Genomic DNA, 15,067 nt, shown 5'->3' with positions numbered 1-15,067 from the left:
TCCCAGTTTTGTGGCCTGTCAGGAGTGAATCTTAAATCAGCAATGGCTCCTGGCTCTAATTGCTGTCCTGGATAGTCACATCCTGCCTCCTCAAACTCCACAATAGCAAACGGAGATTAAGCTCCACTGAGGTATCTTTTCTTAAATATTTTATTTTTAAAAAAGGTTTACAACTCACAGAAAACACACTGCCAAAAAAATTATCTATTCTCTCACTGTAACAATCAAAAAGAGTACCTGTATTGTCTTTCCAAGGCCCATATCATCTCCAAGAATACAGCCCCTTTTATTAGCATAGTGTCCATACAGAAATAGGGCTCCTTCCCTTTGATAATCACGCAGGTATCTGTTAATTGTATATGGGATAAAATCACCGTTGTCAGATAATTTAAAAGCAACTGCAGGCGTCGGAAGATTTCGGTCAGGAAAATAAGGCTTTTCCAGATCACCATCATCAAATACTAAGCTTTTCCAGGGTCCTCTACTGGCTTTGAGTCTACAAAGTTTAGTTATTAGTATTTTCCTTTCTTCAGACTCCAAGAATGATACAACAGCAAATGATTTTCCATTCTTGTCCTTTTCAATAGAGGATATTGTTCCTTCATGAAGTTTCCCATCTTCAAGAAGAGGGGCAAGGCATTTCTCCCCAATGTGCCAATTATCTATAAAAAAAACCCCAAACACACATAGTGATAAACTGTGATATATAAAGTATTCCATTTTGTCACACTAATAAAACACTGAATATAAATTTATTTGACAAAATGCATACAACTTAAAATAAAATATTTATTGAAGGTAGCACTAGAATCAAGATACCAATTACTGTTCAGAACCAAATCCTGAGCTAGACATAGAATTACAGGTTGCTGAAACACTGCTATTTTATAAGTGTCTGAAAGAATATATGAAAAAAAATCTGATATGAAAGCCAAATTCTGATACATTAAGTTGTTACACAGTGGCTTCACACAGGCAAATGCTGATGCCTGCAGATTTAGTGCAGGGCCATGAAGATGATCAGAGGGCTGGAGAACCTTTCCTATGAAGACACACTGAGACAGCTGGGGTTGTTTAGCCTGGAAAAGAGAAGGCTCCAGGGAGACCTTACAGCAGCCTTCCAGTACCTAAAGGGGGCCTGCAAGAAAGCCAGAAAGGGACTTTTTTACAAGGGCATGCAGAGACAGGACAAGGAGTAATTGCTTTAAACTGAAAGAGGGTAATTTGTATTAGATGTAAGGAAGAAGTTCTTCACTATGAGGGTGGTGAGACACTGGCACAGGTTGCCCAGAGAGGCTGTGGATGCCCCGTCCCTGGAAGTGTTCAAGGCCAGGTTGGATGGGGCTTTGAGCAACCTGGTCTAGTGGAAGGTGTCCCTGTCCATGGCAGGGGGGTTGGAACTAGATGATCTTTAAGGTCCCTTCCAACTCAAACCTTTCTGTGATTAATGTCTAATTAACAGACCATGTGACCTGGTCAAAAGGCCTTCTGTATAGACACACTTCTGATCTACCTGAATCTAGTACTGCAGTGTTAGTAAATTGTTTATAATTATAATCACATAGGAAAACCTCACCTTTCTCCTAACAAAATCTCTAACAGGTAAAAAACCAAAAACTTATGTTTAGAAAAAACAGAAGTGTATTTTAAGAATATACAGTAGCACATCACTTGCCTATATTGTTCATCAAAGCAGCTAATTACTCAGTAAACTGCTTACATAGCTGTCAGGTCTGGAAGTGTTAAAATCTGTTCCTCTATGTGGTCTCACTATAGCCTTAGTACAGCATACCAAATATTAACAACAGAGATAACTGAACTGCTTCATTTTCAGCTACCTCATTTTTACAGTTCAGACAGAAAGATGATTTTTAAATGGTATGTACACCGCTAACAGAGAAAGGGAAAGATAAGAACAGCAGTGTATCAGAGTCCAAAGAATTCCCATTGTACTGACAATGAAAAACCCAACAAAGTGCCTCTATCAGAAAAAACAAGGCGCTCACTGTTCATAGCAAAAAGAGAAAGACCTCGTAAATAACAGTTGCACACAAATTTTCCAGATCTGAACTGAGGAAGTGTTGCCATTTTCAGTTTTTGGAAACAATTTCCAACCTTCCCCTTCAGCCATCACTGACACATGATTAATTTCAGAACTTTTATTGTTTCTTATCTGTTTGTTGGAACAAGTTCTGCTACTTCTGACAAAGTCATTATCAGTAGCAGTGAGAGGCACCTAAGGATTTTATGGTAAGGAGCAAGACACAGAGAATCTTGCATCAGAGCAAGTATTCATACTTCATACTTATGATCAGTGGTAGTACACCATTCTGGGCGCATCAACCCAGTTACTTTTCAGAGGTAAGGAAAAGAAAAGAGGAAGCCCCAAAGGCAAGAAACTCCAGCTTTCCCCATTTTTATGTCTCTGAAAAAAACTCATGGAGAAGATAGGTTCTTCTCACCAGTTCCTGAGCTCCTGGACATGTATGCTCACAGGATTATTCTCCACAACGTATTAGTTAGATCAGCGATAACTATACTTCATTTTTAAAAATTAATTACATTGTATACACTAAAAGAAAACAAAAACATCCATGCAGCCCACTATTCTGCAACCAGCTGTGGCCGTAAGTTGATATCCAGGTAACAATAAAAATAGCACAAGCATACAGAATCTCTTCTAAAATTCTTCGGCCTTAAAGTTTTCTTTTAGCTACAGAGATTTCAGGGGCCAGGTGTAGTTTGTCTGTTTAGCAAACCCCAGCAGACCTCTCTCTTTCAAGTAGCTCCATTCCCCCTTCAACGCATGCATATTTCTTGCATTCGGTGTCTTCTGACTACAGATTTTGCAGGTCTGCTCTCTAATACCTGTCAAGCTTTTGCCTGCTATGAACTTGGATCCCACAACCTAAACTGATGGCCCATTAGTTCTTATACTAACAAGATCATAAAATACAACCTCTCTGTTAGACTCATCATTTTGCAGATCTCTTTCATAATGCCCCCCACCATCCTTACTTGAGAAGTTCAGCCTCAACGCCCTGTGACCTGTACGTAAGCTGCTCCATACCTTCAGCCATTCCTGATCTTCACAGAGACTTGAAGCTGAAACATATCTTTTTGAGGCAAAGGACGAAGTATAGACAGCGTCTTCAACAAACCATACATAACTAATCTCTTAAGCTTTAAGGCATTTGTACTATCTCTGACACACGCTCAAATCAATGCAAAAAAATGTGCACATGAACTCCCAGTAGCACCTAAGTCTTTGAGCATTTTCTCAAAAAGAAGAAGCAAGACTGAAAAAGTGAAACTAGCTATATAGAGCACCCTGTTAAATATGCAAAACCAAGTTTAAAATCAGAGAGCACTTCTGTCATTACTTTCTTTTACAATAATATCTGAAGTGACATGTGACATTTGTTTAAAGACTCTCAAGTCAAAACTATGACTTAAGATGACAGTGCCTTTAACTAAGCATTTACGTGAGTTTAGTGAGTTGCACACAACTTGTCAGAGTTAGAGTTCCAGGTGCAAACTAGAATAAATTGCACTGAGGAATAGTTTCAGTATTACCAAACTCCAAACCTAGTGAGAAACAAGGAACAGAATAAGAAAAAGGGCACGAGAAGAAAAGCAATGGTATTAAGGACACCATTGCTACAAAACCCCAGAAAATAATGCTGTACAAGCCAAAGCAAGAATTGCTACTTTTAACTAGCCTGATTGACTAACTTCTTGGGTTTTGAATCAGAACTATGATTTATGTAGGGTACTATCTTTAAAAGATTATCCAGTATGGCTTCCTACTATTGATGGGTACAATACACTTGCCATCAATGAAGAAAGCTTATATTTAAGATGCCTGCCTACACTTACCCCTTTTACCACAGATGAAAAAATTGTGCCATTATATATATTAACCATACTACATCATGCTGATAATGGCCTACTGTCACACACTAGCTCCTTTAAACAACTACTCTACAAAAAAAAAAAAAAGCTAAACTATCATGAATGCCCTCTAACTATTGAGGTTTGCCCACTTAATGTAGCCTGGAAAGGGTTTTTTTTACACTCCAGTAAGTGACTGTAAAAGCAAAATTCAAGGATACAATAAAGTAAGAGCATCGCCCTTCTTAAATTATAAAGCTTAACTATAAAGTTGGTAAACAAAAGAGGCTAAAAGCCCCAAAACGTTCTCTCCCAAAAGATAAGAAAGCAAGATGTTCTGAGTTCCCTTAACCACAGATTTGCACTTGTTGCAAGAAACAAAACGTACGCTTGCAACCAGAACTGCTTTAAACAAGTCTTATCACTTGATGTTTGTAAAACACATACGCCACCACGCCTCTCGTGTCCAAGCACCTCATCTTTGCCATTAGGCGAGGCCTGGCAGCACTGCGGCACAGAGAGGTGCCCACGAGGCAGCGCCGGCCGGCCGGCCGCCCCACGGGCGCACTCCTCCCCACGGCGAATGTGCGGGAGCGCCCGCCGCGGGTCGCCAAGCCCCTCCTAACTTCCCACACCTGCTCTCATTTTCCACCCGAGCAAACGTGAACAAGCGTCTGAACGTCGCTCTGGAAAGATACACCGAAGACGCTTACCTGGGACATCATCACCCATTTTTAACTTTTGGCCGTGCAAAGCCCAGCAGAGCCCGTGGGCGCAGGCACCCGGCGGCAGGTGGGGACCAGAAGCCGGCCGGGCCGCCGCTCCCGGGGCCTACCGCCACGGGAGAGGGGCGCGGGCCGCTCTAGCGCCCGCACCCCTTCCCCGGAGGCCGCACGCTCCCCCGGGCGAGTCACAGGCGGGCAGAGGGGCTGAGGACACCCAGGGGCCGCCCAGCAGTCACTCGCCGGGCGCCTCAGAGCGTGTCAGGGAAGGAGACCGTCGCTCGCCCCCCTCCCCGCACCGCTGCCGGCCCCGGTAACGGCCGGCCGGCCTCACCGCCCCCCGCCCCGGGGTGCCGGGCAGACGCCGCGCCCGGGGCCGGGGCCTGGGCCTGGGCCAGCGGCCCCTTCGTCCCCCCGTCTGTCGCCCCGCCCCGCCCCCGCCGCACCGGGCGCGGTAGGCTCGGCCACAGCCGGACCACGGGCGTCGGGGGGGGGGGGGGGGGGGGGGGGGGTGTAAGCAACTCTCGCGAGAAGAGCGGTGCGGCGGGACCTCGTTCTTAAAGGAGCCGGCGGTAAGGTGGGAGGAATGGGGAAGTATCGCGAGGTTTGCTGGCGGGCGGGGCGGGGCGGGGCGCGGGGATGGTGCCCCGCGGCGGCGGGGTGGTGCCGGGCGCAGCGCCGGGCAGGCTGAGGGCGGCCTCGCCTGGCACCCGGCGGGCGGCGGCTGCGGTGCTGTGGCTCGGAGGGCGCTTGGCCTGAGGGCGGCGGCCCTGGGTGCTGGTGAGGGCCCAGCGCAGGGCCGGCAGTAAGTTGGGTCCGTGCTGCGGGTCCGTGTTACGCGACCCAGACGAAGCGGCCTGTGGCACAGAAACGCACCGAGGTGCCGCGTGGCGCGTGTGGCGGTGTCGTTGCAGGGACCTGTGCGCGGTGAGAGGTGCGGCGTTGCCCCTGAGAGCGTAGCCCATGAGCAGAGCGTTAACTACTCCAGCTGGAACGATTTGGCCCATGCTGCTTATATTGTAACTGAGTTTCCTCCTAGTGCAACCCTTGTTCGTAGCAAAACCTGTAAAGGAGGAGGGGGAAGAAGGGGGTCTAAAGTTATTTTTTTGTGAAGAAATTGCGCAGCTAAGGAAGCAGGGAAAACAGCTGGTGCAATGGAAGGTGCAACTGGTGCCCTGGCAGAGCACGGCCTTGCAGCTGGCGCGGGAGAGAGGAGTTAGCCGGGGAGAAGCGATTGGAGCATGGTAAGAAATGAATGTGCGGCATTCCCCATTTGGGGAGAAGGCTTCAGTGAGAGACGCCCACTTGCTACAACGGCTCCGCCTCTGCCCGTGTTCAGAAGACCTTAACTGGATACAGTATCGCTTTCCAAATTACGAAATCGGTAACAACCATCAACAAACCATCAGTAACAACCAAAAATTTAGCCCCACCAAGACATCTATCCAGATTGCCTCATATGTCAGTAGCAATTTAATAGAATGTTACATGAAGGGCATGACTTCCCAGATACTTGCTATTACTTGGACAAAAGGCTTTCACGTGCATTTAATAGCTCACTGCTAAGTGGTTTCACTTACAAAAGTTAAGTCTATATGTGTAAATACCATGCAAGATCTATTTTAATAGCAACTTTGTTTACTTTTTTAATGCAGAAGACATCAGTTGTGTATGAATTTCTCATTGTTTCTAATTATATTGTAACTTCAATCATTTTAATGATATGTTAAGGAGGGATTAAGCATTACAGGAAAAAAAACAGGATCCTTTTGGCATATGCAGTAAAATTCTGCACAATGAAGATGGATAGTCAGACTGGCTAATCAAAGTTCTACATCCTCCAGTTTTTCAAAAACAAGGCAAGGCAATACATTTTCTAATATGTGGGTCTCCGTGCTGTTTCTGCATGCAGCTAACCTGCAGGCAGCTATCTGCCTGCTGTAACAGTAGTAAAGACTTATGCAACCTGGAGCAGCATTAAGTTGCTTCTTTAAGTTGCCTGCTATGAGCCAGAATTTTGTTCTAACATAAGTTAATGAAAGATGGATGGTGTTTGGTCAGCCAGTTACATTAGACTAACGGGAAAATAGCAAGCACGAAAGCACTAATACAGTTGCTGCAACAATAAACTACATGAATATCAGGCACCACGTATGTTGGGGGAGGTTGTTCAAAAATAAAACTAATAATATCATACCAGTAAATTACATTGTTTTAAAAACATAGATGTAGTCATGCAGTTAACTGCATTCATTCCAAAGGAGTGTGAGAAGAACTATCATAAAACCAAAGCTGAAAACAAGGCAGCATTTCAGATTTTAAAAATCTGGCAAAATAAACACAATGTAACTTTACCATGACCTCACATACACCTCAGCCCTCAGAGCATCGCATCTTAGAAAAATCAGCAAGAATATAGGCTCTGATGCTAAGGCAAGCTTTTAAACTGGATCATGTTTGAAGATAAAGGTGTGTTTATACAACAGGGTGTTTATTTAATGAATACTATATTGCATTTGATTCTTCTTGAGATATTTGTGCTTAATAAGGACTCTTCCATGCAGAGTACAGCTGTTATTTTACAGTCACAAATACAGTATTATGACTTCACAATAGAAGGAAATAAGAAACAGATTAAAGTCTTCCTTAAACACTTCAATTTTTCTAATAAACAGGCAGTAAAATTCTGCCTACGCTCCAGGGTTCCCATTCTGCTTTTATGTCAGTGGTAAGACCTCAGTGGCTTAGCTGGAAACAGACTTGCACCTGAAAATCCCAATGAAGTCACTAGGATGAGTCTCTATTACAGTTAGGTACACTCTTGAAGCTCTTCTCTTCAGGAAGGAGAGTAAAGGGAGGGAGGCACCCTTAACAGGAACGGTTGGTTAGCTTTATGTCAACAGGTAGGTTTCCTCTTGCCATTAAAATTCCTCTTGCAAATTATATGCAGTTTCTGTATCTTTACTCCACTTTGGGGGGGGGGGGGGGAAGCAAAAAAAAGCTAGACAACAAGCTGGCCCACTGAGATTAGGACTTCTTTCATGCAGTACCCTTAAAGGTCCAGGCCCATAATGAAAATGTTTTCAGAGGCCAGATAATTCTTTAGCTCTGTCATGTATCATTTTTTGAATATAAAAGTCCTTCTTTCAGGAGTCTTCCTAGCACAAGTTTGAAGTTATTTGCTAGGATGTCAAAAATGTCTCACACCGTGTTTCTTCAGGGAAAGATTTGTAAAAGGATTTCATTTTGAAAAGCTGTTGCCATTACTGAAAAGTTGAATATATCCAAACCCCATATTAAAATTTGAACTTTGCTCATACTTGACTTAGTTTGGATTTCATAAGAGAAGTGTTAGGCTCAGATAACAACCAAAATGAATAGGATAATGGGGATAAGGACTTTTTAAATATGTGCTATATCCCTGAAAGCATTTCACATGTAACATTGTGGCCTTCCTGTTCATTCTTCTTTGACAGAGAGAGGAGATAAATTAACTGATGTGCATCTAAAAAGAGCAGCTTAGTTACATTTACAGCATCCTCCATGTCAGTATGTCTGAAAACAAAGCAAGCTAGTGATTTTCAGATGCACTCAGCATTTGCAAGTCTGAAACCCACGGAAAGTACAGGCACCTAGAATTTTTGAAAATGTAAGTCAGTTTTTTAATTCTATACTAGAAGAAAGAAGAGGTGGCTCAATTCACTAGTATTAATTAAGCATGGCAGCATTAAAAGTGCTACAAAGAGGAACTCTGTAATGTGATATGCACTGAATTAACGTTTTGGAAGGCCTTTTTTCTCTCCAGCAGTTCATTTGACACGGTATTTTCCACATTACCCATTAACAGTATTCAAGAAGCTCTCAGAGTTCATGGAAATGAACCTAACTGGGTGCTCTGAAGTGTCTGTACACTGTTGTACAAAACAAAGAAGAGGCATTAGAACCGTTGTGTGCAGCTGCAGGGCTACAGTCTCCTTGGGATCACAGATACGTGGTGGGATAGCTCACAGGACTGAGTGCTGCTGTGGGCAGATACGGGCTGTTCAGAAAGGACACGCCAGGGCAGTGGGGACCAGAACTAGCATTTTATGTGAGAGCAGCACGGATACATGTGGCTCTGTCAGGTCGATAGTGACCATGAGATGATGGAGTCCAGGATCTTGAGAGAAGGGAACAAGGCAGGTAGCAGGATCATAAAGCTGGTCTTCGGGAGTTCAGACTCATGCCTGCCCAATCCATTAGCCTTCTACAATGAAATGACTGGCATGGTGGACTAGGGGAGAGCAGTGTATGTTGTTTATCTTGACTTCAGCAAGGCTTTCACCACTTTGTCCCATAAAAGTCTATGTACACCCTGATGAAGTATGGACTAGGTAAATGGGCAGTGTGGTTGATTGAAAACTGGCTGAACTTCTGGGCTTAAATGACTGTTATCAGCAGCACAAAGTCCAGCTGCAGTCCTATTACTAGTGGAGTATTCTGGGATCTGACGCTGGGGCCAGTATTGGCCATTACATTAATGACTTGGATGGTGGGACAGAGTGCATCCTCAGCAAGTTTACAGATGATACACAACTGGGAGGAATGGTTGACAGACCGGGTGCTTATACTGCCACCTGAGAAGGAGTGCAACAGGCTGGAGAAATGGGCAGGTTGGAATCTCATGAAGTTCAAGAAAGTCCTGGACGGTGGGGTGGAATAACCCTGTGCAGCAGCGTAGGCTGGAGATCAATTAGTTAGAAGGCAACTTTGCAGAAAAGGACTTCTGGGTCAGCAAGTCGGCCATGAGCCAGCAGTGGACCCCTGCAGCACAGAAGGCCAACAGCATCTTGAGCGATGCTAGGAAGAGCATTGCCCTTCAGATCAATGAAGATGATCTTCCCCTCTGTTCAGCCCAGGTAACACCACATCTGAAGTGCTGTGTCCAGCTTTTGAATTCCCACAAGAAAGACATGGATATACTGGAGAAGGTCCAAGGCCATAAAGATTAAGAGTTTGGAGCATCTGCCAGAAGAGGCTGAGAAGTGGGATTGTGTAGCTTCAAGAGGAGGAGTCTCAGGGGAGATCTTGTCAGTGTGCACAAATACCTGATCAAGGGTATAAAGAGGATGGAGCCATACTTTTCTCAGTGGTGCCCAAGGCAAGAGGCAATGGGTGCAAATTGAAGCAGGAAATTCCATTTAAGGATAAGGAAAAACTCTTCAGCTGTGGTGGTGGGCAGTTTGCTCAGAGAGGTTGTGGAATCCCCATACTTGGAGATGCTCAAAACTCATCTGGACACATGCAACCTGAGCAACCTGCTCTAGATGACCCTACTTTGAATGGGGGAGGTTGGACTGGATGTTCTCTAGAGCCTTCCAACCTCAGCCATTCTGTGATTCTTTGAAGAAGTCTGTAGGACAAACTGAGGTCTGACTAACTGCTTATGCTATTATTTAAAAATTAAGAGCTGTAGATACCAGGCAGACTGCTTAGCCAGAATCCAGTTTGTCCCAAGGCCCAGTGCCAAAAGACATGGCACCAATTCTTACCTAGCTGTATGCATATTTCCAACCTCATCTTCCAGTTATTCTTAATGACTCATCATCAAGTCATTCTTCTCTTTTGTATCCTCAATGATAAAATAAAAGCCTGAAAATGCTAACTAAGGGTGTCTGGAAGTGCTGCACAACACTTAAATGTGTGCACAACACATAAAAAATAGGTAACACCTTGAGAGTTTAACTCAATAGATCAGATATCCCTTGTATTGTTAACTCATTCTCTCTCAAAAAGATTCTGGCCAGTCCTAAATCTTACTAACTCTTAGAAGCCAGGGTAGTATAATTCTTATAACCTGCTGCAAAATTGTCCTTTAAAGTTTGTCTGCCAGATGATGTGTTACTCAGCTTGAATAAACCTGCGAGACTGATTCTGCAAGTGTTACAAAGTATTGATTCATTTCCTTTGAGTCTCTGGTTAGAGGGTGACTTGAGGAAAATGTAAAGTTTTGTCCTTAAATAAATATTTTATATAAATGGATCATGTCAGCAACACTCAGATTTCATGATTACCTGGAGTGGGAACTGGATAATGAGACTTGTCAGCTCCACTGGATTTGTAGCAGGTATTTGTGTAGAGCAGTTTTGAATGTTTCAGAAAAATATGTGAACATTTGAAAGGCTTGTGGACCAGTCTCAGTTATGCTCTGGGTCTGGTTAAACCAAATCAGCATAATTGTTCTTCAGAGGATCTTTTATTATGTGTTACACATTTCACTTTACAAATAAAAATTATTTCAGAAATGGAACAGAGCTTTCCATTAGGAGTAGTAGTCATAGAAATGGTTTATGGAGATTACAGTTGAGTTTGGTTCCCGTAATCCGTTTTTTCCTTGAGGAAAAAATAAAAAGTATTTGCTTCCTCAGGTTTGATTTCACCTTTTTGAGTTTTGATTGACAGCAAAGCATGAAGGGAAAGACTTAAAAGCAGTGCACACACAGAGCAAAAAAGACTAAAACTGGAAAGACAGAGGTTTTTATTTTATTTTTTGTGGGGGGTAACATGGCAAGGTGTCCTCAAGAGATAAGACAGACATCATTTAAAGCCTCCTAAGCAGATGAGATGCAAATGTAATCTGGTGTGGGAGACTGGGACATGCAACTTCCGTAACAAAACCCACAAAACCTGGAATACACAATCCTTGTAAACAGCCACCTGACTTAATCATCAGGTCAAACCTAGACAAAGCATCTCTAATCAAATGAAACTGTAAGGTCATCTTGGAAGTGTGGTGCCAGCTGTGAATTGCAGGGCTGCTATGATGATCCAAAAATAAAGAAAAAAGTGTATGTAGTTACCCTCTAAAGAGAAAACTTTTTTTCCTTTCTGACCTGTTTTATGCAATTTACCTCATTAATTGTGTGAGTCATAACCTGATGTGTTATACTTTTGAGGAAATGTGCAGAGGCATACACACAAGAAAAAAAGCATATTAGGAAGCAACTCTGAAGCTCCATTAGAAGATAAGACTCCTGTTTAAACAAAAAAATCCTATTCCAGTACTGTGAGTAGAATGCAGTGCTTTATACAAGTTATTTCCTGTGCTATGTCTACAAGAAATCTAGCAAAATAGGGTAGCTTGATGAAGTGGCAGTTTTTAGGGAAATATTTATAGCTGTGTACAAATATGTTTAAGATGTAAACTGGAGCTAGGCAAGCTAAACTGGGGGCTTGTCAAACAATTCACCAGTCAGTTCCCCTAAAGCATGTAAGAATGCTGCATGTTCATGTGGAAGGCAGGGATATTTTTGCTCCTGGGGGATTTTTCCCCAACTCTGAAGTCAGTTAACCTCTTTTACTAGGAGGATCAGACTGCCTTTGGTGCCAGAAACCACAAACGTCTGGGACCAGTATGTCAGAGATTATTTCTGCTGAATCAGCTCTCAATATAACAAATGTATTAAACCAGTAACCCAAGCACAGAGACATTTCATAACACAATGGGAACTGCACTGCAAAATATATCTGTTTAGACAAATTCTGAGCCCCTGCCCAATGTTCACTGTTGCATAAAAAAAATACAAAACCTTTTGTGACACCAGCAGCAGATTACAATACCAGTAAAACTACTGGTAGACTTTTTCAAGTCTTTGCTTATGAATAAAATGGAAGATGAAATTAAAATAGGAGAAATACCATGATATGATTTCTAAAGCATCAAATGAATTATTAAGCCAGTTATATTACAAGTTAATTTAATTTAAAGGAATCATCAGAAATACATTCTATATTAAAAAGTAAGTTGCCATGCATGCCTTTTACTTAGTTAATATAACTTCAAATTGTTGTCAGGTATCTGATCACTCTAATAGGTAACATCTCTGTTAGTTTTATTCAAAACAGTCTATTGGTTTGTACACATACATGTACATGCATATGCTGTGCCACTGGCCTGCAAACAAACTTGAAACCCATTCCTAGTTTGTAATTAAGGCTGTCCAAATTCAAGTATCAACAATTAAAACCTAATAAAGCCACAAAATAGCAAACTTGATTCATACACCATAATAGTGAAATCTTACTGTCCAAATGAAACATACGTAGCTTCCTCATCTGTAAGCAAATTCTCAGTTACTTTGAACTGCACTGTTCTCTTTTTTTCTGATTCACCTTATCCAGTAAATTCTGAGTTGATGCTACATCTTTTTGAAGATGTAGCATATAGAATATGTTACTTATAAACCACAGAAAGAAAGAATATAGCTTACAAAAGGAATGACTGTTAAAAACATACCTGTTCTTTCTAGCGTTAGTTTATCTCAAAGCCAGGTTGTAGGTGTCCTTATAAAAAAAATTATTGAAACCAAAAAAACCAAAATAGTCAGTCTTACTCTGGGGTTGGATGCCAACCCTAATGTTTTTTTTTCCTTATTTTAAACAGAACAGATTTTTTTTTTTTTTCTTTTTTTTTGGGGGGGTAGTATTTGCTATTAAATTAGTTCTAAAATACTGGTTTTGCTAGTGCCTTTTAAGGAATGTGGCCAAAGAAGGGCAACATTTATTGGGGTTTGGAAGAATACTTTTGTTTCTGAGGATGATTGCTTGCTGATTTTATGTAGACTTGTAATCAAGTTAGTTGCACTGCCACAGGGCAGCACTGAGCAATGGACCAACCTTCTTCACCATGGTGCTTTCTTATGCTGACCGCTTCATTTTCCCCACTAAAAACGAAGAAGATTCATGCCTAAAGTATAGTAAGTAAATAAAGCCAAAAGGAAAAAAAAAAAACCAGAGAGAAAGACAAAAATATACAGCATTCAATTGCTTGTGCTTTCTGTACAAGCCTACCAGGGTCTTCCCACTACATTCAAGATTACTGCTAGTCCAGAGCTTACCAGCCTTTTTTCAAATTCAACTGTCCCTTCTGGTCGGTCCTAGGGGCTGATTCTCTCCATGTGGGTCTTTGGTTGTAAGTACAAGGCCCAAGTAACTGACTCCCTAGGCCAATTGTCAAATGTAGTCCATTGACTTTCACCAAAAAAATAAAAGGACATGCTAAGAATCCAAACCTGCAGTCATAGGTATAATTAAAAGGGAAAAAAAATAGCTGAAAAAATGTTCCCAAGAGCATTCTCACCACAACCAGTCACTCATATTGCATATATTTTTTTTTTTCTTAAAGAAAGAGATTAACCCAGCTCTTTATGTGTAGGTGGGAGGGAATAATTATGTCTTAACAACAGATGTGTTGTTGTTATGACTTCACTGATGTTTATCATCTAACTACTACAAGTACTGGAGCCGTAAAAATAAATGGAGTAGCAGCAGCCACCACAGAAAAGGAGGCAGAGGAGAGATCTTCTAAGCCAAATTGTTGAGGTTCTGTGTCTCCTACATGATATGAATAATGGTTGCATTCACTGGCATTCGTGTAATGTTTTCTTAGAATACTTCAGGCAAAATATAGAAAGATCAAAAAATCTCAATTAGTAGGTGGCTGTATTCATTTATTCTTGTATGTATATGAAGTTAATACAGATAGTACAAAGTAGCACAATCAAGTCAGTTTTCTACAGAATCTAGGTTGTTCATTTACAACAGAGTATCTGTATATATATACAGAAGAAAAAAAACCTAAGTGCTTAAACTTTTGCTTAATGCACATTTTCTGATCAGTACCATCCTTTCACAACAAAGACAGTAAAACAAATTCTTTTAGCTGAGTGGACTTAAGCCTTAGCTTAAATGATTTCCTAAAACAGAATGAGATTAGTCAGTACATAATGCTAGGACAATTGAGAACCTAGGTTATTATGTCATCTCAGAAAGACCGCGGAATGCAGAGAGAATTCCACCTTGTTTCTAAAAAGCCACATAATCTTGATTCCTTTAAAAAAAAAAAAAAAAAAAAAAAAAAGGAAGGCTACTATTAACTCTTGTGAGGTAATAGGTTGTTTTGACAATGTCATTATTCAGATTTATGGGTGTATCTTTCAGCTTCACTCAAGATCTAATTCTCCCCAGTCACTCCAAAGGCTCAAGGACTAGTGATTGCTGGAATCCTCCATGGATTACCCCTGATCCTCAAGAACATGAGAGCAATTCCCAATTAACTTCCAAATACATTTATGTAAACTGTGTATCCCGCCTCAGAAAGAATAATCCACTACATTCACATATAAACAGAACCTTTAAATATGCAACAGATGTTCTATTTTTTGAAAAGCTCTTGAATTCATTGACAGGCCTTTGGCTAAACTGATGAATTAATTTGTTCGGGGCGGATTTCATAAATCCTCTAATAATTCTTACCCTTGCACATCTTGACTTGATTTCTGAGATCTACAGCATGTGTTTTAAATGTTTCAACCTTTACTACTTTAATCAGGTAACATTTATTTCAGGGCTGGATGATGATCGGTCATTGAAAGATATAGTTGGCTAGGAAATAAAATCCAATTTGTCAGTTA

General features: G+C 41.6%; 1 protein-coding gene across 6 annotated transcripts in view; it reads right to left on the bottom strand.

Moving 5' to 3' along the window:
• Positions 1-5,094, bottom strand: part of ERCC6L2 (ERCC excision repair 6 like 2) — a 43,525-nt gene extending 38,431 nt beyond the window's left edge. For 3 of the 6 annotated variants that reach the window (XR_012649041.1, XM_075020934.1, XM_075020936.1), the window contains exons 1-2: positions 4,608-5,092; positions 238-662 (exon numbers count right to left, since the gene is read on the bottom strand). Coding sequence is in view for 3 of the 6 variants with exons in the window: in XM_075020934.1 (XP_074877035.1) it covers positions 238-662; positions 4,608-4,626 (444 nt within the window). In the remaining 3 variants the exon portion in view is untranslated. Of the gene's footprint in view, positions 1-237; positions 663-4,607 lie in introns of all 6 variants that reach the window. The other 3 variants (XR_012649043.1, XR_012649042.1, XM_075020933.1) reach the window with 3 other exon arrangements.
• Positions 5,095-15,067: the final 9,973 nt, after the last annotated feature.

The sequence above is a fragment of the Buteo buteo genome, chromosome Z (genome assembly GCF_964188355.1).
Source record: "Buteo buteo chromosome Z, bButBut1.hap1.1, whole genome shotgun sequence".
NCBI classification, from domain to species: Eukaryota; Metazoa; Chordata; class Aves; order Accipitriformes; family Accipitridae; genus Buteo; species Buteo buteo.
Note: the sequence above shows the minus strand (reverse complement) of the source record. Positions and strands in the feature narration are given on the sequence as shown.